The 27,516-nt window shown below is 32.7% G+C and overlaps 1 protein-coding gene across 1 annotated transcript in view; it reads right to left on the reverse strand.

Annotated features, from left to right (window-relative positions):
• The window catches only part of LOC149373300 (uncharacterized), a 1,143,724-nt gene that overhangs the window by 961,680 nt on the left and 154,528 nt on the right, over positions 1 to 27,516 (reverse strand). The window contains exon 2 of the mRNA XM_089597536.1: positions 22,683 to 22,829. Within this exon, the coding sequence (XP_089453662.1) occupies positions 22,683 to 22,829 (147 nt within the window). The remainder of the gene's footprint in view (positions 1 to 22,682; positions 22,830 to 27,516) is intronic.

Raw genomic sequence — 27,516 nt, forward strand, 5'->3', positions numbered from 1 at the left:
TATATATATATATATATATATATATATATATATATATATATATACACGTAAAAATTTGAGCATGTAGTAGCACGGGGAGCGAGGCAGAGAGCAAGGCCGTCCCTCGTCCCACTCTACGCGTATATGCACTGCTCTGGTGGCAAGGGGGACAAGGCAGAGAGAGAGAGAGAGAGAGAGAGCGGCTGGAGTGGTAGGGATGCACTGCTAGTATAGCATGTGGTGACAAGGGGGACACGGAGAGAGAGAGAGCGGCTGGAGTGGTGGGGGGCTCAGAAATTTCGTGTCACTCGAAAAAGTTCACAACGTGCCATAAGAATTTTCACTTCAAAAACTCATAGATCTATGAAACTAACTAAAAAGATTTATTTAAAAATAATTTTTCATTCAAACAAAAATTGAAAGATAAGTTCAATGCTTAATTTATATCTGTCGAAATAAATCTATTTGTGATAAATGTCTCACAGCAACATTCACTTACACGATATACTACCCTATTTGAAATAAAGCGGTACTACAGGACAATTTATCTTTACCTTTCAAATAAGTATATTGTGCAACGAGGCAAAATGGCCTTCATATTCCAAAATGCTCTCTCTGATGCAACGTATATGCAAGGAGCAGAAAGTCGAAGCTTCTCTGAGTTTGTTTATTTTTTGGGAGTTGTATATACGCTGAGAGAAGGAGAAGAGGATGCCAAGGGAAAACCAGTTGAGATGCACAGACACAGCAGTGCCAGCGGGAACGGACAAAAAAATGCGAACGCGACTACTGGGGCACACAGCAGCTGCTATGTTGAAAGTGACTGCGAGGGAAGATTCGTGGTAGCAGCATCGGTAGCGGCCATTGCTCAAGCGATAGATTGCAAGTCAGTCCAGAGTAAAGCCTAGAGCTGTACGGTTAAGTGTGAAGAGCGAGACCTTTGGTGATTTGTGTGGGTTTTCGTGTCGAGATTTTAGAGAGAGAGAGAGTTTTTAGTAGAGTGTTGCCGTAGAACGAACGACCCGCACAAGGACCCCAGACGACATCGTGCTGGGTTAGACTCGCAGACGTTTGACCAGGAGGTGAGGTTAAATAGAGAGAGAGTATATAAAAGTGTACAGTGAGAGAGAGAGAGAGAGAGAGAGTGTGAGGGTAGAGAGCAAGAGCGAGCACGGCAGAGAAAAAGAGAGAGAATGTAGTAGTGTGCGGGGTTAAGGACGGAGTGTGAGTGTGTGCATAGTAGTGCGGATCTAGGGCGAGCAGAAGCCCCCCACCCCTCCTGGTCCAGGTCGAGCTGGACATGGTGGACGTACGCTCGTGGCTCGTGAGGTGGAGTCACTGCAGCGCAGTCCAGAGGACGATATGAAGCGTTGTGTATTGGTAAAGAGATACTGCGTATTAGTGTAACTGATTAAATAAAAGAGTCATTAAATATGTTAAATGATTTACTGAACGAAGAGTTATAATAAATTATTAATTATAAGAGATTAAGGTGACATGTGACAAATTAAACCTTTCAATTTTTAAATTATACATATCTTTCTTCCTGTACTCATGACGTTGGCATTAAACAATGCAAAAGAGAAAAAATTGTTGTTATATCAAACGAAATACCAAAAGTTATTATCGTTTTAATACTTGCTTTCAATGACTATCATACAGACTGAAAGCAGATAAACATATTCTTAGACGCTTACAACAATTACGTTTTTGTCATTCAGGAATCTTTGCCAAAACTTTGCTCAGCAATATTCGCTATATTAATATTTAAGTATACTACTATTTTAAAGAAGTAAAGAAAACTTGGCTCAAACAGAAAAGGTTTTAAAAAAATTAATGGAATAATAAATCAACTTAACAAAGATTCTCCTAAGAACTCAGACGATTTTTTATTAAAATTAATTTGAAAGTGCCTTCATGGAGCAAAACCGTTTAAAGTGCTAATAATAGTTGACTAAATACTTAATAGTATGTTAGAAGATACTGCTATTGCTTCAGGTTCAGTGGAACACTATTTTTAAATTTATAATATTTTCTTAAGCAGCTTGTAACGTCATGCTGCCATACTACTTTGAAAATTTTTTTGCGTGGTTCTACTTGTCTGATGATATATGGACAAAAATTTATGAAAAAATTGGGATATTTTTTACTAAAGATTTGTAACAAAAAAAAAAAAAGTTAATTATTACAGTTCATTTCCCTTTTGAAATTAAATAAAACCTTTGAAAAATTGCTCATAGATATAATAGCGATATTTGAATATATTTCCGATTTTTTCTAAATAATATTTGCGAAGGCTTATCCCCAAACGTACTTCATTTAAAAATCTGTAGAATTTTTATGTTAGTTTAAAATAATGCAACTGATAATCTTATCAAGAAATAAAAATAAAACAAACGATCACGTCATAGCACTACCTTAAGTGTAGTGCTAAAATGTATTAACAAGTTATATGGATAAAATAATTTTTAAGGGAGTGATAAAAAGTTTCTAAAAAAACTAGAATAAATATTGGAGCGTTGCTCTAAGAATATTTTAAGAAATTGCAAGGAAGCTAAGGCTAGTTTCTTGAAAAGTGTAAGAAGTGGAAGCAAGGGGTGCAAGAAGTAGTTGAACTACAAACGACAACATAACCAATATACTTTTACCTTATTTAGATTTACAGCTAGTGGCTGAAGTGATTTTTTCAAATAGTGAGAAAAGCGTATTGGATTATCTAGTTTTAAAATTATAAGAGTAACAGAGGGCTAAGAGGGTAAAGGAGTTTGCTCCTTAAAATCGAGTGGGGGTGGAGAAGTGTTATAGGGGCTGAGAGAAGTGGTGGAGATGTTGTGTTAAGTAACTCTCCAAGATTACTATGTAATAAAGGGTGATATACATTTATATTACTGTTATATAACCTTATAATTGGACAACCCATCACACTTTCCTTACTATAGTAAGGAATTTCCATTAGCCAACCTTGAGCTACATCCTTAAATAAGGTTAAACTATGTGGGTTATCTTGTCATTCTTACTTAAACTACTTTTATGACCCCCCTCCCCCCTCACAGATTTTTCTACACTATTCAAGAAACCCACCCCAGCTTCCTCACAGTTTCTTAATACATTGTATGAGCAACACTTCAATACTTGTTCTAGTTCCTTTTAGAAATTTTCCACCACTCTATTAGAAATTATTCAGCCATTTTACTTGTTAACACATTTCCAGACCACCCTTGAGGTAATGCTACGGTGCTGTGATTTTTAACATTTTTAATTCTCGACAAATTTATTAACTGCATTACTGTACATCAATATAACAATTACATTATTTTTAAAATAATGTTTATGCAGGGATTAGCCTGTACAAACATTGCTTAAAAATTTAATTGGAAACTTCTACAAATATCACTATTAGATTTATCATTGTCTTTGTAAGCAGCATGATCTATGCTGTAATATCTTATTACTTCTTTTATCACATGATTTAAAATTTTACTATTGAAAAAGTAAAACATTTGTAATGAACAGTAAGTATTAAACTATTTTTGCCCAAAATAATCAATTTATCAAAAAATAAGAACAAGCGGTAATCATTCTCCATTTACTTGGCACTTGTATAGATTTAACATTTATATAGATATACACGCAAAAGTTAGCCTCAACTTCCCCTGCTCCTATTTTCTCATCCAGCTTCTTTACAGCTTTCTTCCAATGAACATAGCTGTTTTCTTATCTCTTCCTAATATATCTCTAACGTGTATGAAGATCTTAGATAAAGTAGTTACGTGACTCTAATGCTTGTCTGTAAATTATGAATTCATACGACAAATGGTATACAAGCGAATGTTGATGCATCTAAATCATTGTATCAAGAGGTGCATATGCATAGATGGCGGCACTATCAACACAAGCAATTTTCTTCAAGCAATCTTTCTTGAAGAAGAATTAATGTGGTTTGATATTATGAGTCTTAAGTATAATGGATATTGGAAAAAAGGACATGCATGGAAGATATAGAGTGCTTGTATTGAAAGTGCCACCATCCATGCATATGCACCTCTTGATACAATGATTTATATGTATAAAAATTCACTTGTATACCATTGGTCGTATGAATTTCTAATAAACTCTTAGATATTGGAAACTTTATGGAATTTCAAAAACGATATTAATTAATTTCTTAAAGAAATTTAGCGTTTAAAATAAGAATCATATTTTCATACATTTACCTATATTATATGGCTTATTGAAAAAATCATTCAAAAAATGACGTTCTTATTTTTTGAAGCTGATGGAAGATTTTCATGTACTTTAAAAATCTACTTTAGTTCTAGCTTAGTTCTAATACTGTAGCTGAAATCTACTCATTTTCATTTATCATTACATTTTTATTACAATATTAATCTAGTTTTTAAATTAATTAAGGCGTTTAAAAGATCTACTGTATTAAAAAAAACAAAAGCAATTTCTTAATACATTTAACATCAAGAAAAAGTTCATCAACCTTTTAGCTTAAAATTGTTTTTACAATACACAAAAATTATGCAGTGTTTAGCATATATTTTAGTTTTAAATAAAAGTCAAGGAACTAACATAATTTTTGTAGAGCTCTGATAACTTTTAAATATCAACCGATTTTTGATTTATGGTGATGAATATTCTTAAAATTTTACAGAAAAAACTAACCTCATAAATATTTTTAATAAAATAAAAGTCTGAGAATCATGATATTTGTTACAAAAATAACAAAAAAATATTCACATCGAGAGACAAATTATTCGTTATTTATAATTGAAAAGCAGAACCCTGTTTGATCATTATTTAATTATGATTGTGACAAATATAACATTCATTCTTATTACTTTCGTGATAGTCATCATTCTACTTATTATTTTATTATTATTATTACTATTATAATAATTATTATAATTAATTCTATAACTATTGTTATTATTGTTATTATCATTATTAGTATTATTCTCCCTATCATTGCCATTTTAATGAATTTTATTATCATTTTTGCTATTATTTTTCTATCGTCTTTACTATTATTATTATTATTATTGTAGTTATTATCATTATTATTATTAATATTATAAGTAGAACTATAATCACTTCTATTTTTGTTGTTATTATCACTAACACAGTCACTATTGTTATCGTGTAGCTCCATGATTTATCTTACAAATTTGTTTGTAGTTAAACTTGCTGTAAGTATAACTTGCTTAAAACTTAAAGGACAATGAGCTAACGTGTCAAAAATTAAAGCCTAATGATACTTGCAGATAATTGATGGGATGCTAATATACCATTAGCATCTTCCTTTAAGTACTGTTGTTTCAACTTATTTGTGTACATTTATACCACGTCCAATCTTTATGATTTGAGAGAAAGCAATGCTTTAATCATTATGTTTTTTTAATGTTAAAAAAAACAAAGAATATTTATAGAAACGTAAAAATAACTAAAACTTAAAAACGTTCGTTAGAAAATAGTTACACATAGTATGTAAGTCTTACAAGTACTCTACGCAAATAATATCCTGATAACATGAAAACTATGATAAGACGTACTGCATGAAGGAATACACCTCTTCGAATAAACTGATCTTGCTGAAATGTTGCATACTCTTGATACTGCCTATATGGTTTCAGTATAGTTTTTATTTTTAAAAAATTATTAAAATAGCAATAGATAAGCTCAAAGATTTGAAAAATACGATGGATTTTCACTTGATTTTAGTAGGATCTGCTAGGTGGCGTAGAAAAGGAATCTAAGGTACCTGTAACAGAGTTATGTAAGTCTGGTTTTAATATCTATAATATATAGTATACTAGCTATCAACAACACTGTTGTTTAGTGGACAAGCGAATTACGTCGAACTCCATCTAGAACCACCAAGATTTTAGAGTGCCAGTAGTACCACCAATAAAAAGATGTTCCGATCGCTAACGTCTCTGGCATAAGACCAGAAGAGGTCTCATCAGAGCACAATATACTCTAGCAATTGAGGGTCTTAGGGCTGTTATTCCCACCAACCTGGTGCCACCAGAGCAGATTTTGCTACAACAGCAAGACAGGGAGAACAACCCTAAGGAGTTCAAGCAGTGATAACGGCCTCCTTCTCAGTTATCGTCCCAACGGCATACCTTCAGTAGAGGTATTTTCTAGGCCCACTTGCCTGACTAATAATAAGCAGTTTGTTATCCGGGAAATGACCTGAGGACAAGATATTTTTTAGCCAGCAGTTAACCTCCCTCCAGCATAATATACGTACGCAGAGACTCCGAGAGTCAGTGTCAAGCTACTCTTCTCTCTATCATTAAAAATAATAATAAGGAATGGCTGGAAGTATCACAAATATCTTTTTTTAGAGCTACATTGAGTATTAACCTTTCTTAATTAACAACCAATCTCACCGGTTCTTTTCAGGGCCATCTAACGTTAAACTACCTTGCCAACAAATGTATTTTTACTACTATTTCTGGCAATGATTCGTTGACTTTAAGACTATATAAAGCCAGCCTCATTCACTCATAGCTATCACAAGTAAAGTTGTTCGTCACGAGGCTAGGAACCCTGGCCACCGACAATTCTGCATTATCCTCTTGATTCTAAGCATTTCATCAGGAATCACCGATCCCCTCCAAGGTCTGCGCTGGCTCAATCTAACAGCTATTAAGAAAGAATAAGTTCAAGCAAACGGAACAGTCCCCATCAGGCAAGTATCATGAACCTATCTCCCCACCTAACATCACCAAAACGACTGAGCTCTGCAAGAGAAGAAGGTGCTTTAGATACCAACGTCTTCAACGTAATACCAAGAGACGTCGAGAAAAAGCCTTACAACTAGGTTTAATGCCTCAGACATTGTAGTTTTCCTCCTTATCAGTACAGTACCATAACAACAGACCAGAAAAGATCACCCTGAGGTATTCAGATGGTCACATTTGCTTTCGTCAACAAAAAATTCGATTCACCGGTCTTTTCTAGGGCTATTGGTTGTTAAACTACCTTGACAACATATATATTACAACGTAACAAAAGTGACAAAAACAGCTTTTAGGAATAACATAAGTTTAAACAATGCCTTAAGTCGCAAGAGGGTAAATAGGAAGTAAGGCATTGAAACAGCAGCATTAACAATGAATCCATTTCGTGAGGAATAAGCTTTCGTTATAACCCTTACAGTAATTACTTAAATCTTTCAGAATTTTAAATAGGTAAAAAAATGTGTATTTGTGTTTATCGTTGCGATAAAAAAAAAAAAAATTGAATCTACAAGACTTTGTTTCTCTCATAACAAAGGTGAAGGACTGGGACAAAAAATTTTTTATGAAATATTTTTGTCAAATTTAAATCCTTACACTTTCATCAAATAGCCCTTTTCATTCATTGTAACGTGAAAAAGTATAAATTAGAAACCATTAAGGCTCAATAATTATTTTACGGCGCACTATGTTCTAAAACGCTAACATTAGAGGTTACTTTGTCTTAAATCAAATATCTCAAGAACAAGAAAAGGTTAAGGTCGAATTTTTCTTTTTAGTTTATAGGTAGTCAAATTGTAAATTAGGAAAAATTATTGCAGATTTCCTAAAATCATAACCTAACATTAAAATTTCATGATTTCTGAGAACTTTTTAAAGAATGAGCAAGAATAGTGAGGCAACCAGGTAGGTATCCGTAGTCCGTTCTATGTTTACGGCCACACCAAAGCATATTCTACGTTTTTTTACCTCCTAAACGAAAGTCCTTAGGGTGTGAGCCCAAAAAAGTCTAGAATTGATTGTCATTAACAATTAACGTAAACAAATAGAAAAATTTTACGTTTTTAACCAAAAAAAAATTTTAATAGATTATCTGGATCATTTCAAACAAAAAAATCTTAGAGTTCTTACGTAAAATGCTTAGATTTTGCAGACAAAAATTATAAATTTTACAAGATTACTGAATTTAATAAATTCTTAGTATGCTCTTGTTATTTTGCCCAGATCTCTAAAAATTGTTATTTTTTATTATTTTGTTAACATGGAATTTTGCATCTTGAGCTCCTGAATTCGATTTTTTCAGGTGTGAATATGTATTAGTAACGGAAAAATTGTTACAAAAATTTTTATGATCAAAGAACACAAATTTTTCATTTTTGAGGAAAATGAATTTCTTTATTCTCATTAGCTCAGCTTGAGTAAATAAGGTTTCTTGAAATTTTGTCGTAAAGCGTTTGTGTTTCAATGAAAATAATTTAAAGATGAAAAAAACGAATAAATACTGAATTATATTCTTCGAAACTAAAACACTTTACGACAAAAACCCAAGAGATCTTTTTACTAGAAAAGAGCTAATCAACTTAAAAACATTTTTTTCCCCGGTACTGTTAGCATATTACTTCACAAGCTTTTTAACATGGTAATGTTAAATCTTATGTCGTTGGCTGTACCTCGTAAGTTAACTTCTTTATTATGATGAAAAACTTCGTAAAAAATATTGTTTGTTACAAAGAAGAATATCAAAGATATATATTGTACGTGTTTTATAGGTTATCAAATATTTAGTTCAAAATAATGTAATCTTTGTTTCAACATCTACAATTTACTTTTAGCAATTTTAAGAATATTAGTATTAAACTCAGAACTTAGTGTATTTCATAACCTCTGGTTACTAAAAAAAGTTACTGATAAGATTACTAAAAGATGTCTTTTTCATTAAACAGTTTTATTGCAATCATTTTTAATGTGATCAACATCTTCTAAGATAAGTAAAGTACAGGGCTCTTCTCTGTTAGGAGTAGTCAATAAATTTCGATGATGTTGACAAAAATTATTAGATTTATCTACGTCGACTGTAGGAAAAATGTTTCAGTCATTCTAAAGTTAAAACGTACAGGACATTTCTGTATAAATAGTAGTTCAATGTCTGCAAAAATGAGATGGTACTGTAACGGTCTGCATATTAACTACAGGTGTCTATTAGCTGATTGGTACCCATTCCTGAGAATAAGGTATTTATTTTCTTTAAATATTTCGAAGAGTATTTGGTAGATGTTTATTCCAGAACATATCTCGTCTACATGTCTAGCAGCTGATTTATTCTACTCAAGATTGTTAGTTTTTTTTTCATTAGTGTAAAAGAAAAGTCTTACTGCATAACTAAACCTCAAAAACTTCCAGATTAATTGTTATTTGTAGAAGAAAAAAGAATTATATGATTTAAATCAAATTCTCTCTATTAACCTTGTATTTTTCCACATTTTCCAACTCATTTATTGTATAGGGATCCATAGTTTTTATTTCTGTCATAACTGCATTGAAAATATTTGTCAGCATTATGTTTTATGCAAAAAATATATCATCAGGTTACAAAATGTATCCCACAAATACAACAAATTTAAAACTTGAGTTTTATTCATTAAACAGAGAAGGTACTATTTCTCTTAAAAATAAAAAAATTTATAACTTATTTTAAAATTGTTTGTAAAAAAATAAGTAAAAGCTCATTTTTTGCTAAAATGGGGGAAATAGCTGAAAATTGGTGTTAATCAAATATGTAAAATTGTTTTTACGTCTTCAAATTATACCGTATAACTGTAAAGCACTTACAAAAATCCGGTGATAACTAAATTTATTTAATTCGATGACCTTGTAACAAATAAACAATGTGTACGTATGCTCCAGACTTTTAACAATTTTTTCTTTTACATTAAAAGGTTTATTAGACCTGTTTGCATATTTTTCATACTATCAGTGGTAAGTTAATGTTTTTTAAAATTTTTTATGTAGATCCCATGATCTTAGTCAGAGAACTGATTTTTTGCAATAAATAACTTTGAACATAACATTTAACAACTACATCACTGTACAACATTTTATAAAATTTTTTTTGGGTTATACAGCCACAATTTTTAAAATTGATCGTAAGTTTACAAAAAATTATTTTGACAACTGTACGGAAACTGTTGGCAAAATAAACTTACACATTCTCCTGCTAACACACATTATCATAAGCAATGTTAATGATCTGGTATGATTTTTTACATTGTTATCGATGCGCAGATCAAACTATCGGGCGATGGGACGCTCGATAATCCCAGCGAACAATTGATAGTTCAACGACTATCGTTGAATCAATTTTTCCGTCTTTACTATAGACTCACACCTGAAAAAATTGAATTCAGGAGCTCAAGATGCATAATCCATTGTTAACAAGATAATAAAGAATAACATATTTTCAGAGATCTGGGCAAAATGACGAGTGCTTACAACATTTATAATTTCTTACTGCAAAATCTAATCATTTTTCGTAAAAACTCCAAGATTTTTTTGTTAGAAATGATCCAGATAATCTATTAAAATTTTTTTTTGGTCATAAACGTGAAATTTTTTTATTTGTTTACGTTAATTGTTAATGACAATCGATTCTAGACTTTTTGGGCTCGCACTCTAAGGACTTCCGTTTAGGAGGTGAAAAAACGTAGAATATGCTTTGGTGTGGCCGTAAACATAGAACGGACTACGGATACCTACCTGGTTGCCTCACTATTCTTGCTCATTCCTTAAAAAATTCTCAGAAATCATGAAATTTTAATGCTAGGTTATGATTTTACGAAATGTGCAATAATTTTTCCTAATTCGCAATTTGACTACCTACAAACTAAAAAAAAAATTCGACCTTAACCATTTCTCGTTCTTGAGATATTTGATTTATGACAAAGTAACCTCCGATATCAGCGTTTTAGAACATAGTGCGCCGTTAGGACCACACGGTACTTTTCTGCATAATTGTGTTTTTCTTACTTTTCACATCTTATCATTGGATTAAAAAACTATTTGATTCTGATGAAGAGTTTTTTCAACAAGAAGTTTTTTGTTGTGAGAGGTCTGAAGAATATATGTAAAATTTCTAACTGAAAACGGTTTATGTAAGGTATTAACGTACTGTGGTGTTCTATTCAGTCAGTCTCGGGTGAAGCTGAGACGGGGGGACCACTAGCAAATTAATCATTAAAAATAATCCTGTTTTTGGTGAGTTATATACATATAAATTATAAATAAATGATTACTCACCACTTTTTAAGAAACCTTGTTCAGTATCTTTTTCATATAGAAGGAAACTAAATAGCTAAATTTAAGTATGTTAGAAATTGGTAGAATTTGCAAATTGATTATTTCATACATAAATTTGTTAAGAATAGTAGTGACAAAAAAAAAAGTTTGACTTTGTCTTGATGATAGAGAATCAAACAAGCGTTTAATAAATGATTATCTTAGTTTTTATAGGGTTAAGTAATTATTCCTGTGTTGTTGCAGGGATGCTAATTATATTTCTAATTTAGATTTCTGGATTAGTTATTGGTAAATCCTTTCATATAAAGACAGCAAGAAATTAACTGCTTGTAGATCTAGCGATCATGTTTATAAATTCAACGTCGTACCGTTTGGAATAAAAGCCTGCAGTTCCGTCTTGATTTGCGAGTCACATTAAATATTAAATAATTTGGAAAACTTTATCATTGTTCTCATAGATGACATAACTGTTGCTTCCTTGATGTTTGATAAACATATTTATTACATAAAAATGTTATTAGAAAGAATTTAAAATCAGAACGTACAATTAAATCTTGGAAAATTAAATTTTGTTTAAAAAAAGATAAAATCTTTTAGACACATTTAATTTTCAAAATAACTTTAATCCTATCCTGATACAATTACAACAACAAAAGAATTTCAGCTACTAAAAAATGTAAAACAATGGCAAGCAATCCTTGGATTCATTTATGTCTATTTCGAATTTGCTTGAACTTATTTAAGTTATACACTATTGGTACTTGACTTTAAAAATATATATATATATACATATAAATATCGATGGGACGAAGCACATCAGATTGCATGTGAAAAAAAGAAAAAAATATTTTTGATGAAAGTCTTGTTGTTGCTGCTGTATTATCAAAAAATAATGCCAGAGAACAAAAACAAATTGTTACTTTAATTAGTCAAACATTAAATGGTAGCTAGCTCAATTCCTCAACCACTGAAAAAGAAATGCTTGACATTGTGTGGGGGTGTTTGTTAGGAGCACAAAAAATATGTTTAAAAACAGATCACAAATCTCTTTCATCTTTACGAAGTTCTAAATTTGGAAATTAAAGGTTCTAGCGATGGAAATTACCCTTAAATTATTACAACATTATACCTACATATATTTAGGGTTACAATAATAATGCAGCCGATAGAAAATAATCAAGCCGAAAACTTGAAAAATTATCATATCACCATTTATCTTTATTTCACCATGTGAAAAGTAAGAGCAAATAATGTCTAACTTTGAAACATTATTGCGCAATGACAAAATGCTTAATAAGGTTAAGGAACAATTTTGACAAAGGTTTATTCCCATAGCATATCAGCTTAAGATAGAAAATAAATTAATTAAAAAAAAATTTTTTAATACTTACACACTTCTTATTCCATAAAAAAATGGACAATCAATAATCGTAGAAACACACACAATGTACGGCCATATCAGTAGTACAAAAATTTATAATTAAATAATAGAAGCCTTTTGATATCGAAATTGACTAGAGGAAATTGCTGAAATTACAAAAACATGCGATTTATGTCCGAGAACTAAATGTATTACACAAAAATGTAATAATTTCTTACAACCAATTAAGCCTTCTGCACCTCACGAAATCTTACTTGTTGATTTCTAGAGCCACTAGCTATTATTGACAGAAGACGTAAAATTTCTATTCACTACTATCGATTTATATTCAAAATTTGTAGTATTTTACCCCCTAAAAAGGCAATGCGTACTTTTTCCGGGGATGGGGATAGGGTGTTTTGATCATTTAGCACGACACGCATTTAATTATAATAGGCGAATGAATATATGATTTAAACAAGGGAGCTAAAGTGCGCAAAAAAAATGCAAAATGATTGCAAAATAATCTTAAAGTATATTTGAATGTATAATTGTTTATAACAATTTAACAGGTGTAGCTTAATATAGTGGTAAAGCTCTTGGCTTATAGAAAATAAAACTTTGTTATTGAAATTCATTAAAACCCAACTAAATTACAACTTTATCAAGAACTTAATAAAATTTGATATTAGAATACATAATTTATTAATTAATCCATAAGTATCTTTAAATTAACATGTTAAATCAATGATTTAAATTAGAATTAGATTCGTTATTAAAGTCAAAATAATCTCTTCTTCTGTATGGATAAACGCATAAATTATAAGAAAATGCCTATTCTCACGTGGGTCTCAAATAATGAATTTAACATAGTTTCACATACAAATAAACAAATGTTTCTGACATTTTTCAAATAGAAAATCTTTTTATTAAAAACATATTTGTTCGGAATTCATACAGTGTATTTGGTTAAAAATGAAAAAAGTATAATTATGCTGAAAAGTACAATGCGCTCCCTATGCCATAAAATAATCGTTGGCCTTTAAGGGGGCTCCAGCGGGAGGAGTTAGGAGGTCACAGGTAGCTTAATTGATGGATAAAAACACGCTGATTCCAACGGTGTCCTGATTTACCCCTCTAACCCTGGAAAATTTTGAGATATTTGCTCTCAAAGTTCGTACATTATACATAGCCTCTCATAGAGCAACGTGAAAACATCGGTATTTTCTAACAATAATTGAGGAGTTACATGTCAGGACTGTAACTGTTTTATAGAAAAACATCTCAGCTTTCAGATGGTACCTTCAAAAATATAGGTAACCCTGGAAATATTTGAGATATTTTGTAAAGTATTGATCAAGTCATTGAATTAGCAGGGTCATTACGGGATGCCATCTTGTTGTTTGTAAGGCGCGCGCTTTTGAATATTTCAGAATTACACTGCAAGTACTTACATAAGTTTCATGTCATTTGTAACTCTTTTTTAATCGTGTTCTCCTATGGATTACTTACACATATTTTTTTTTTTAAATAAAATAGAACATTGAAAAATTTTAACTGCAATTATTTTTTATTTTATTAAAAATTGCGTCAATAATTTTTTTATTTGAAATAACTCTTACTTTATTATTTACACTCATAGATAATAATGAGGTGATGCCATTTGTAGGATCTTTTTTATATGAATCTACTAATACTTCTATTGATATCGATTCTTTGGCCATTTTATAAATTATCTTATCATTAATAATACATTTTAATACAATTAATTTTTGTTTGTTATCATCAATTACTTTTTTATTTCTTTTTTGCTGTTGCAAAATCATTTCAGCATCCTGCAAGTCTTGATGACTCTTACAGTGATGTGTGATTTCTTTCATTTTTTATAACACAAAAAAACTAATTCTAAATAAAACGCTCTGTACGTGACAGAAGCTGCTGTTTGTTTACCATAGGTACGGACACATTATATATACAGATGATGGTGCTCGCTTATATATACACGTATGTATAGATATATACTCACAGAAGTGATACCAACTAACCGAATAGTTTTCGGGTTGGTACCAGTGCTCACTGGAGCCCCCTTAAGAGCCGTCAGTTTGCAGTTTCTCCTGTATAATCTACAAAAAAGGCTTTTTTTTAAAGCTATGAAGATTCAAAACTCACAAAAGTTTATAATTAAAAAAAATTGTTTCTCTTATCTCACAACTCTATTACCAGAGAAACGAAGTTCTGGAGCTTAATCTCTACATTTTTCATCGCAACAAAAATACAAATACATATTCTACACATTTAAAAATATGGAAAATTTAAGAGATTGCTGTAAGGATACAATAAAAAGGTAATCTTTCACGCAATGAATTCTTTATTTATCGATTTTGATGCTGCTGTTCCAAACTCGATAAATGTTTTGCATCAGTGTCTTGACCCTTAAAATTGTATTCATTAGCTGCATTTGAAGTTTTCCTTCCAATTAACCCTCTTGCGACTTTAAGCATGGTTAAAACTTTTTTCCTTATTTTTCCTTTATAGCTGTTAGGTTCTTCCAGCGCACACCTTGGGAATGATGATTCCTGGTTCAATGCTTAGACTGCAGAGGGTACTATAGAATCGTCGGTTGCCAGGGTTTCCAGCCTTGCGACGAATAATTCGGCTCATGACATCTGCTAGGCCTTATATGGTCTTTTAGTCGATCAATCGTTGCTGAAAATGGTAGTTAATATGTATTAATTGGTAAGGTAGTTTGAACTTAGGTGGCCCTCAAAAGAACCGATGAGATTGATCGTTAAGTAGGGAACATAAATACTCATAGTTGCCATGAAAAGGGCCAGTGGTAAAACTTCCAGCTATTCTTTATAATTATTCTTGATGATGGAGAGCTGTCTTTGAGTAGCTTAACTCTTATCCTCAGAGTCTCTGTATCGCGGAGACCGTGCTGGAGGCAGGTACGTCGCTGACCGAAGAATATCTCGTCTTCGGGTAGTTCTCTGGATAACCAACCGCTCATAGTTAGTCAGGAAAATGGGCCTAAAGAATATACCTTCTCTGTGGATATGCTGTTAGGACGACTACTGAGGAGGTCAGTGAGGCTGCCCGTACTCCTCAGGGCTGTTTTCCTTGGCTTGCATTTGTAGTAAAAAGTTCTTGGTAAGCACCAGGCATGATGGTTGAATGGCCACAAAACTTTAAAGTGTTGATGCAGGTTGTGTTCTAGCTAGAAACGTCTTCAGGTACTTATTCTACCGGATACGATGTCGTTTAAAATATGTTTTTATTGATAGCACTCGTCTATCCTGGTGGTTCAGGGTAGAATTAGACGTGGGTCGATTGTCCGTTGGAGAAAAGTGTCCTCGGTTGCCAGGATACCCAGCTGCATGACTAATATCTCTTTTTTTGTGTATTGTGGGTGTACGACTATGACAATCGCCGAGACCCTCAGGCCTATTACAACCACACTTATTTAACTTCATTGCAGGTAGCTTCGATTTTATGTCCACGCCACCTACCGGACCTTACTGAACTAACAAAAATGTAGCGTATTTTTGCAAAACTTTGAGCTTAATTATTGCTATTTGTGACGAGGATTTTTCTAGCCGATAAACAGCCGTCCCGGATCCCCTCTCAAAACTCTCACTCAATTTCTCACCGTGTCCCTACACGCTGGATATCTCTCCTCCGGGAGGTCTGCCACAGGTATCTGGCTCGGTAACACCAAACACTCCTGAAAGGAAAATAGAAGGGGGCAAATGGGGGCACTACTTCTCAATAAACACTTGCGGATATAAATTTTCACAGCGCTCTCGTGCTATTTATTCACCTTGATTCACACTCTCCACAACGTTGCGTCTCTTTCTCTCTTCCTCTACGTATATATTTATATTGGCACACTACTTTTGAGGTATATATCTTCGTGCTGTCACCTTCGGTCGTTCACTCCGTTGAACTCCTCCCCGTCTTGACAGTTGGAGGCCGGTACCTAGGCTACACACACACATACGGATACAACCTCAAGCATACCTTCTGCTCAATTCAATCTTTCCTATCTCTATATAAACCCCCGCACACATTTACGTTTACTCGCTTGGACCATCCCCAACACTTTACCTCGAAATAACACCTCGTGTACTGTTCCCAGTACAATTACCTTCTCTCTAACCGCGCGGTCACCCGGTGATACCTGGAGTTCGTCTCGATCGCTACGTTGACTTGGCGGTACGGTCAGCCCTCGGATGCTTCTCTCTGCCACTGCTTTCCTCTCCTTTGAACTCCACCCAGTTGTTCCTATCCCTGATCTCAACCTGCTCGTGATCTTCTTTCCTCAATCTCCACTTCTCATGTTCTCTCCTCTCACCTGTCACTCTTTTCTATCCCTGTACTTTACTCTCTGCCTTGTGCTCCCTATCTCCTTGCTCGTACCAGGCTCTCCACTATACTGTCTCCCGCTACGACTCAACTACTACTACGTTACTCTCTTCCCCTTCGATCGACGCGCACGCCCCTTCCGGGCATCCAAAATATCTCCAACACGTCTAAAAACCGGTAAATTGTTGGAGGTTTCCAAAACTCGGGAATCGATGCGACAGCCCGGCGCTTTCTCCTCTCAGACGCGTCGCGAGCATAGAGATATTCTATGGTCGCGAGCCCTTCCATCTCTCCTTCTCTACCTCACACACCCGCTTACCCAATCATACCTCACATACATTCAATCTCTTTCCTGGTCTTCGGTCCTTCTCTCTCCTCTGGCTCGTAGTCCGCGGTACCGAGAATACACATTAAGTAATGTATTATAGATACACATATAGAAAATATATGTGTTATTCTAGGACTCGGTAGCCACCGATGACTTGCCCCGAAATATAGGTATACAGTGACGTGATAGCTTGAGCTACTACGTCACATATTGTTATTATTTGTTCCAAGATAAAATGTATACTAAAACCATCTAGGAAGAGTCAATAATCAGTGTGCATAATTTCAGCCAGATGAGTTAAGTAGTTTTCGTGGTTAGCGATTACAATGGTTTTAGCGAATTTACTTTATATATAAGTAAGATGTGAATGGATCTCATTTGTGAGTAACATAAAAATTATTAATATGGTAAATGTATAGGGATATCGTTTTTACTATTGTGACTTTAATTATTTTTTAACAAGACAACCCATTGCTTCTTACTGACCTTTTACATACTTAAATATTCACTTTTTAATACAAGTTTTTATATCTTTTTCCACGCTACCTGAAACGTAAATGGATGGACTATATACATAACTCACAATCAATTTATTAATATAACTACAAGTCAAGTTTACATACCCAAAAAAATATTGTTAATAAGTTTATATCACATTTGTTTAAATTTTTATGTAAGTAAAGATTTTTTGGTGCACTAAGCTTTTTTGGGTAACAATTGTGATAAAATATGTAAAAAGTTTATATTTTTATTTGTTTCACTATGTCATGATACTAAGACATGCAAAAATTTAAATAACACTTAGTTATACAGTAACACCAATTACAAAATCTTTCCAAAGAAAAAAGGCCAGATCCAAATCACACCCACTGATGTTATTGAGACTGCAGCCATGGCCCCGTTTGGTCTGTTTAAGTACGTTTTCATGACCTTTGGCCTCTACAGCGCGTCGCAGTCTTTTCAAAGATATGTCAATCAGGCTTTGGGTGATATGGACTTTATTTTTGTCTATCTTGACGATATTCTAGCCTTTTCTTTCTCTCTTGAGGAACGCAATTCTCACCTCAAGAGGAAGCTCCCCTTAATACGCCTTTTTAAACTTTTTTTTTTAATGTTAACAAGCAGTTAATTACTTCACTTTTTTTCTTAACTCCTTAATACGGCAATCATGGGGCTACCAACTCAAGATGAACCACATGCAACACTCATCCCATACTATTCAGCGTAGAATGTTTCATTAACTATTTAACGAACATAAAAGTATTAGCGGACCTAGTAAAGGTACTTATTTAACTACTTGTTTTTAAAATAAAGTTTTTGACAATATGAAAGACGAAATAAACACTAAACATTTTAAGCCACTTCTTTGAGAATATAACTATTCAGCACGAGGTCACTATGTCACATGGATTAGTGAGAGACTGGGCCCAAGGCCTAATTGCTGCAGCAGCTGAAGGAAAAAATACATGGAGTCTTCAAACAAGTTATAAAAACTTAGTATGATGACCGTTAGCCAACGCTTGTGGCCAAAAAATTCAAATTTTAATATGAAGAATTCTCCTTATTTAACGGCACAAATTGTATGATCATGATTTAAGACATTTTTTTATAAGACGGCGATTCTCAATAGCCATTCTTTTTGCGCACCATGTAGATTGGACTGGCCCAGGGGCTCTTGAAGTATCTGCAAGTACCACTTTTAACGAGCTGTTCGAATTCTTCTTATGATATTTGGTTCTTTTTCAGATCAAAACGATGAGTGCGTTCGATTACCGGTGGACCATGAGTTTCTATATGGTGAAAAACGTCTCTAACTGAAATATACTGAGCGGGTTTTCCACCTGTGGCTTCAGAAAAGTCAGCAAGAGTTTGAAAAATTTAAGAGTCAGATTCATCTAGACTGACTGTAGGCGAGATGGCCGTTCTGAAACAGCAAATTGAATAAGAGTTTGAATGAGGATCAATGAGCCTGTGGCGCGAAACGTCGACACTTAATCCAAAGAAGTGCAGGAAGTCTCCCCCAAAATGGAGCTAGAAATATCAGCATGGAGAAATTTTCTGGGGAAATGACATTTTAAGCGCAGATTAAGCACTAGGTTCACCTCACCATAACTGTGTATTAAGGAATCATTCGCTGCAAAAAGTTTAAAGTCAGCGAGTCTGGCTGAAGGATCGGTCTTGGGCATCAAGGAGATTTTTGTTCCTATATTAATAAGAAAAAGAACACCAGACGAGACGTCGTGAATGTGGAAACGGTTTGTTCCAGAGGGAACCTTGCTCGCCACTTCCACACGGAAGAAATTTGAGGCTTAGTCGCAGAATCGTGAGGTGAAGGTGCAGCCTGATTTGAAAGCTTGACAGCCGAGATATAAACGTTTTCAAATGCAAGAGAGTCGCAGTTTTTGTCTGCTGACTCGGCCAAGATGATGAGAAAAGCTATATTATGAATGGTGAGAGCTGCCTGACAGCTGGAAGATAGTTGCTCTAGAAAAACGATCTTAAATACCTCATTGCCACACCCTGTCTATAAGGCATGCATACGGTTTAAAATCATTGAAGGTTTACCTTCAAGCAAAATCAGATTGCACAAGAGCTGGCGGAGGTGCTGTTTTAATGAGCGGCTGAAAGTAGAGATCACGCGTTGTTTAATCTGCTCATAAAGATCTGCTGGTTGTGAAGAAATGCTCAACAAATCTAAAATGCACGTCATAGCATCAGTATCAAGCTTTTTAGTAATGTAGTCAGCTTTTATGGCAGAGACTGTGATACTAATGTTCCTTAACGTGATCTCTGCTTCAGCGAACCAAGCTTGAGGATGAGAACGCATAAAATTTGCTATTTTAGGTGTTTACGTGGCAGCAGCGACTTGAAATGCTGAATTTCCACCGTTGTTACTATCAGCGTTTTTCGAATTATTTTGCAAATTCAATTCGAGCTCTGCAATTTTGTTTTGTGCCTGCTTTAACACGCTGGCGAGTTCATCGGTGTTTATAGTTACAACGTTTATTAAACCATTTAAAAGGTAAAACTATATGCACATGGACCAGAAAAAAGTAAAACGAGACAATAAAAATAAAACGCAGGTGCAGAGCTTGTTATGTTGAAATGACCGCAAAAACAATTAGTGGGAATCACAAGTTACCGACTTCTACATAATAATAAAAAAATTGTCACGATCGCGTGATGATCATTAAAAAGAAAAAAAAATCGCAGCGCAACGTGAACAAATAAACAAGTGCATCGACAGTGCTTCTGCAAAAAAGTAGAAATCAAAACAAAACAACTGAATATTTTAATGCTAACTGTAGAGATGTGTGCGTGGGTACGTGGCACTTCATTGAGCTGTTATGTGCAGAAAAAGTCGAATGTGCGGTGTGTATTCATATATATACAAGCAGGTATGCCAAAAGAAAAACATGCAAACACTATCAAAGTTATTTTAACATTCAATATCGAAAAAAAGGTATTGTGAAACAGACTTAAATTTTATGTATGACTTCCTGGCATCATTACAAAAATTCTGTTGAAATCTTAGGAAGATTCTACCCAAAATGCTATGTGTAATGAACGTCCTTAAAATAGCAGCTAAGAGTCACTTCTACCTAATATTACGTGGCAAAGAGCCATGTGATGAAGTGGAAGTCTTAAACGATTTGTTGCTAGAGTGAGCTTCAGGAGAAATAACTTTATCTGTACACAAAAAAAGTTATTTGACTGGGCTACAGAAACTCTCTTAAGTATAATTTATTTCTATTTAACCAATGACAAGAACAAAGAAAAAACAACGACTTTTATAACGCTTTTAAAAAGCTGTAATCATAAAAGAAACTTGAATATATCATTGTATGATTTCATTCTTACTTCAAGAGCAGGAAGTAAGAAAATTCTCTGTGCATGAAAAAAAAGTGCAAAAATTTTCAAGTGGAAAATGAATATTTGATCACAATAAATATTTACATTGATATGATATTGAAATAAAAAAATAAACACGTAAAATCCTAATCTTTATATATCACTTGCTTTTTAAACAATGTTATTGTTTCTTTGTTTTTCTCAATTTTAAAATAAATTCTCTTATTAATAAACAATACTGCTCAATTAATAATGAAAAACAAACTTTATATACTATTTGTGGAATAATCTAGAGAACAGTGGTATGAGGCGCGAGTATGAGGGGTACTTTGCATTTTGGAGTACTGATGTCAGGTACCAACCCTGATCACTTAATTTTTTGCATTAGTAATTGTTTCTCTATTTATAAAAAAAGCATTTTTGATGGAGCATTCGACATAAAATACAGTGAATATATTTCAAACACGCTTCGTGGTGGATTTTATTGTTAAAAATCAATGTCAACATTTAAATTATTAATTACAATGTAAAACTTTTCGTATAATATTTCTATTTTTTTTCCTTAAAATTTACTCTTTCAATTTTAAATGAAAAAAAAAATATTTTGTTGCTTAAAATTAACTGAAATTTTAAATGTTTGAAAATAAGTCTTCGACCAAAAATTACTAAGATAGTTACTTTTTATTCTTTCCTATTTAAAAAAAATTAGGAAGATCCCTCAAGCAAGTGTTTATTTGTCGATAAAGAACTCGTAAAAAATATGCATTAAATAAAATATATTTGAGTAAGTAGGAGATTAGTGAAGGATGGTAAGGTGTCTTCATAAAAATTTATTTAAGATAGAATATCGAAAACTATGTCTACATATATGTACCATATTATTTATGTGCATAATACCAGCAAATAATGTACACCAACATTGATACATATATCTGTCACTGTATTTGAAAAGCTTCTATCTCATCTTTATAGGCTTATACAATTTATTTTAAAAAAAAATAATATGTATACATGTATGTATGTGCAGATATTTCAGGATTGGGGATGCTGAGTAAAGTTTTAGTTAAATACCACAAAAATTTTGTGCAGGCTGGGAAGCAGTGGGGGTTGAAAAATTTTTTGTAGGAGGTAGTAAAAGTATGTTGAGCTAAGACTAGGATAAATATAACGGTTTTTCTTCTTATTTTGTTGAGAACAGTGAGGGGGGTCAAGGGTGATCTATAAGGGGGTCAACGTGAGTCCGTGGAGGCTATGGTGGCTTTTGAATTTTGTGTTGATTTTCTTACACTAACAACTATGTAATATTAAAGGATGTATATATTCATTTCTTTACTTGTGCGTCATATAACTTGCAGGTACAATTGCTTACGATACATGTATAGTCGTCTATTTACGACACACTAATAGTCAACTATTATCAACAAACAAACAAACAACAAAAGTATAGAGCTACAAGCTTACTTACTGTCGTATTCATTAATGATTTTTAGAGCTATGACTGTAAATGCCTACTTCGTGATATCATCTATATAAGATCTGTGAATAAGCGTCTAACGGTAGAATTTAATTCTTTCAAAATTTATGACGCTAGTTCTTGCAATATTTTAATACGTTATAAGCGTATTAAAAGAAAGTATATGTAATTTTAGTACGCAAAATTCGTGTAAAATTAAATTTTTTTTTTAACCCCGTAAACACTTATACGTTGAAGGAATCATCTAAAAAAAAGGCTATGATAAAATGTACTTACCATGTAGAGCATATTCTTAGACTCCATAACCTGGTACAGCTTTACAATGTGCGGATGCTTCAGCTGCTTCATAATTTCGACTTCTCGATAAATCTTTTTAAGATTCGTTGAGTCAAGCTGACTCTTGTCTATAATTTTAATTGCTACCTGTAAATGTATGAATTATATAATGATATAGTAGCGTTTCTCTTCTTGTCGTTTCTTTTGGGTTTGAAAAAGCCCCAAGGCATACATGTATTAAATAATTTTATACATTTCGCAAATATATTCAAAGATAGAGACTAATCGGTTGGGTTGGATGACCACTGAAATATGATATATTTCAAATGATTCAAAGAACTGAATGAGCTTACAACTCCTGCAAGGCGCTTTAAAAGACATGTATATACATAAGAACTCATCTTATGTCCAGAACTGCGAGCAAAACAGTGGAGGCGGGATAAAGCAAAAAGAAATGGCCAATAAAAAATTTTTTGTGACTACTGCAAAACTCGAGAAAATTGGTTCGTTGTATGATCACAGTATACAAAAATAGTTTTAGGATATGTTCGTGCCAGCTCTTTTTGTTATTGATAAAAAATTTAAATCGACCAAATTTTTTCACGAGTTTTGCTTGTAACTATTCTTAAATATAAAATTGCAAAAGAGCTACAAAAAATTAGTTTCCTATTTAATTATCTATACATGATTGTCAGTAGGATTATCTTGAAACATTTTTTTGTTAAATTGTAGTACAAAAAGTGTGAGAATCCTTATTTAACAGTTTTAATGTATGACACTGCCAACTTTTACATTTTTCAATTAAAATGCAAAAATCTAAGAATTCGATGTTTTCAGTAAAAATCTTTAACTGTGAACAACAATTTTTCTTGCATTAATAAAAATGACGTCATATAACTATTATTAATTCAACAGTTAGTTTGGAAACCCTGAAGCTCAAAGTATAGCAATATAAATTTTGAAGTACATTAAATAAAAGATATTAAATTACATTCGGTTTTGCAATGGAAATAAATTAATGTCACTCTTACGTTTCACATTTTACTGTAATGCAACTGATTTTACCTAATGAACATTATTTTTATATGCAAAAGGAAACAGTAATTGTAATAACGTATTTTTATAAAAATGACGATCGATTTGGTGTTCGTTACATTTATGGTTTTTAATGATTATTTTAATTATACAAATATTTATCTCTTCTTTTACGAAAAAGTTTTTGTTAATTTGCATAATTAATTTATTTCAACATACACTAAAAACAATAATAAAAACTGTCGGTTATAGGTACAAAAAAGTTGGTTTTGTTCAATTTTCCTAAGCATTTCTTTATTAATTTCGTAACTGCTTTTTTGGCACACTGTACTTTTATCAGATGTAGTCCTTAGTAGGTTAGTTCTCTATCTCATTACCTAGAGAATCACCCACAAAATAAATAAACTACCAAAGAAATCCACGGACTATCTTACTTGTACAGCCAAGACCGCTGGTGAATGAAGTAAGCCAGTAGACTGTGCTAGCCTAATGTCACTCACCTTGCTAGGGCAATGTATAAAATACGATGATAAAAAATAATATTAATATCTTCAATAAATATATGCGTGAACGATTATTGTTAAGCAGTACAGCGACTGTTTCATGAGCTAAACTCTGTAGCCAAACTGCTAGACTTGTTGCTGCAAGCAGAGTGATTATACATTGCTGGACATGGGCCTTTTATAACCTCGCGGATCTGAATTCTTGACAGTGATTCAGCAGCTTGATAGCTTAAAACTTTAATTTAGTTATATCTCGACATACAGCAATGTTAATCGGATGATCATTTTTAAAGCGTATGATGTGAAATTACAGGTAATAACTATAACGCATGCAAATAAAATATCGTGAAGCTAGTTTTAAAGCGCAACAGCTCTAACACAATGGATTTTAAGGATATGTGTCCTTAACGTTTCAACATACCTTCACATACTTTTGCTAGTGTACACACGCAACATACACTTACATGCGCACACGCTGGCAGACCCATGCCCACACACACGCACACACGAGGACGTCCACCTAGCTTTTCCGCATAAGATACTTTTACTTAACATTTATTTATAAATAAGTGGGGCTCTGCCCTATTTGCACGCTCTGCTTATGAGCCCTTCATAATTCAGTTTGCTTTTTGAAGTTAAAAAAATGAAAAAATCTTTTTAAGTCGTAATCACGCAGTAATTGATAGGTGAAACTGCTGATCTCTTCGATTCTATATTAAGCACAAGTTGCTGTCGAAATCGTGTATGATATTTCTGGTGGACATACTTGGTAGAGTATATTAAAATTGTTGATTATTTAAAATTCTTGGACGTACCACTGCAAATTGATGTAAGATGAGTGCTTCATGAGATTATTGGAGGTTGCACGCGTAGTTTGAGTTTTGTGACGGTAACTCGTTTCAAAAGGAGTAAGTTATATGTCACGCGATTGCAGAAGCAGGTGTATCGTTTGATATTTCAAGATTGCTGGGCTTTGGCTTTTAATAATTTGAAAATAAATCTCTGTATTTTAAAGTGATAAATATTTAGTACATGACATGGGATGTCACAGGATCAACCACTACTCTTCTAGAGTTTTGAGCCTCTGGCGCCTTGACTACAACTCACCTGGCTCAAAAGTGAAGTGATTATAACGAAAGAATAATAAAAATAATAATGTTAAAAAAAATATTACTTAATAGAATAACTTACGATGACTTTCTTCCAAATAATGAAACTTTTTTATAAACGGTATAACATAAAAAAAAAAACAAAAAAATTGATCTTATAACAAATAGATTACTCTGTTTAGTTGCATAAGTTGTAATTATAATATTAATGAATAATAAAATATTTTCTAAATAATAGTCTTGATTGTTTTGTTATTATCGCCTTAGGCTGTAAGTCATATTTATATACTGTTGATGTAATAGTGAAAAAAATGATTGAATCGAAACTTTGTAAAAATACTCTTAACAATACAAGCGCTTTATACATGACTTCTCTTTCAGTTCTTATGTTTTACAATATAAATAATAAAAATTATGACGTCCCGTATATTTAGAGTATCCCCTAGTATAGTACGCAATCGAAAAAACTATTGCTTTGTTTTTTTGAAATATTATAAATGTAAGATAATGGTCTTGGATCGAAAAGTAAATAAAAAGGCATGAAATTATTCTAGACATTTAGTGCATTCTTATTCACATACTCAATATTTGTTTGTGTCATTTCGACAGCAGAATATTTTTTTGTGTGTATAAATTATTTTACGAGAATATTACAACTCTTGAAATTTACTGACTTTCATAAAGTCCATTGACTTTCACATAGCTTATTAACTTTTATATGGTTTACCTACCTTTATATGGTTTAACTACTTCCATATGGTTTACCTACTCTGATATGGTTTAGGGTTTTTTTTGTCTTTTATGTGCCAACTCCAACTTTTTTTATCCCTGAATTTTTTTTGTCTCCCAGCTAGTTTTTGCTTGTAATTATTAAACATTTGTTCTAATGAATACATACAATAAACATTTTTTTTACATGAAATTAAAAAAAATGTTTTCCAATTATTACCTTGTAACTTCATTAAAAATAAGTATTTATGTGATTTTTCTTTTGTCCATTATTTTATTAATTGTAAAGTTAATTAAAAATATAACTATTACATTGATTAACAAAGTTTATTACTATACCATTTAATTTTTGTCTTGAACTTGGCGATGATTGTAGACTGAAAGCCTGTGATTTTTTAAGTTTGTTGCATTTTTGTTGCCAGGCGTCATTTAATTTTTCTTTTTTTCAAGGTGAGAAATGTATATCTTATTCATTTATCAAAACAAAACTGACATACAATTATTGAAATAGTATTATGTTACTACTACTTACATTAACTTATTCCAATGAGAACTAACAATGAGGCAGTGAGGCCTCTGGGGTAGTAGCACGTAACGTGGTGTACTTTTATTAAAAGGATCTGGAAATACTGTTTTTATCTTTAAGATGTCGTTAATTACCTTAAAGAATAAAATATTTGGTCAAGATCTACCAGACGGAGGCAAGCAAAGTTACGTACTATCGACCCTAGATGAGACGATGCCAAGACGCTCAAAGATGCTTGTAAATGCTACACATAAAAAACCCTGCGGTAGTAATCGACAGTGCTGACACGCAATTCAATATGAATGTGGCCATCGAACAAAATCACACGATACAAAGTATCAGTCTGACAAGTTTCATCGAACGTCGGAAGCCTTTTTGTCTTCTTGTTTGATAAGAGTAATTTATCTTGATAAGTAAATAAATACACATGTGTAAACTGTGAATTAATTTTGTACATCTATCTCTGCAAATTTACAAATTTTTAACGCGTAGATGGAGTAAACGTCGTATCAAAGAATAAAAAAGCCATATACTAAGCCTTTTATATTGAATATATTTTATAATTAACAATGTACTTATAAATAAATAATGTTCATAGTTTACACTGGTATTTCACAATGTATTCTTGTCTTGGTTTGTAATTTGCCACGTTTACTGCCTCCTTAACAGAAATAGCATGACTGCTACAGTAGCAGTCCATATTTACATCCACTCACTTTTATTTTCAATTAGTAGTATTGTTTCAAAATAACACCTAAACAAGTAATCATTAATATACATTAGCGACAACGTCCTTAGAAAGTAAGGTTATATACGCGTCAATTGTTACCAACGGACGCAAACTAATACACACACGTGGATGAACGGCAACTGTCACCTCTCTCAGTCTCTTCCTGTGGCTTGTAGACCACTCACGTAAACATGGCATGCAC

This window comes from Copidosoma floridanum, unplaced genomic scaffold (assembly GCF_036245765.1).
Source record: "Copidosoma floridanum isolate Cflo_tuat_1 unplaced genomic scaffold, Cflo_Japanese_pri ptg000033l, whole genome shotgun sequence".
Taxonomy (NCBI): domain Eukaryota; kingdom Metazoa; phylum Arthropoda; class Insecta; order Hymenoptera; family Encyrtidae; genus Copidosoma; species Copidosoma floridanum.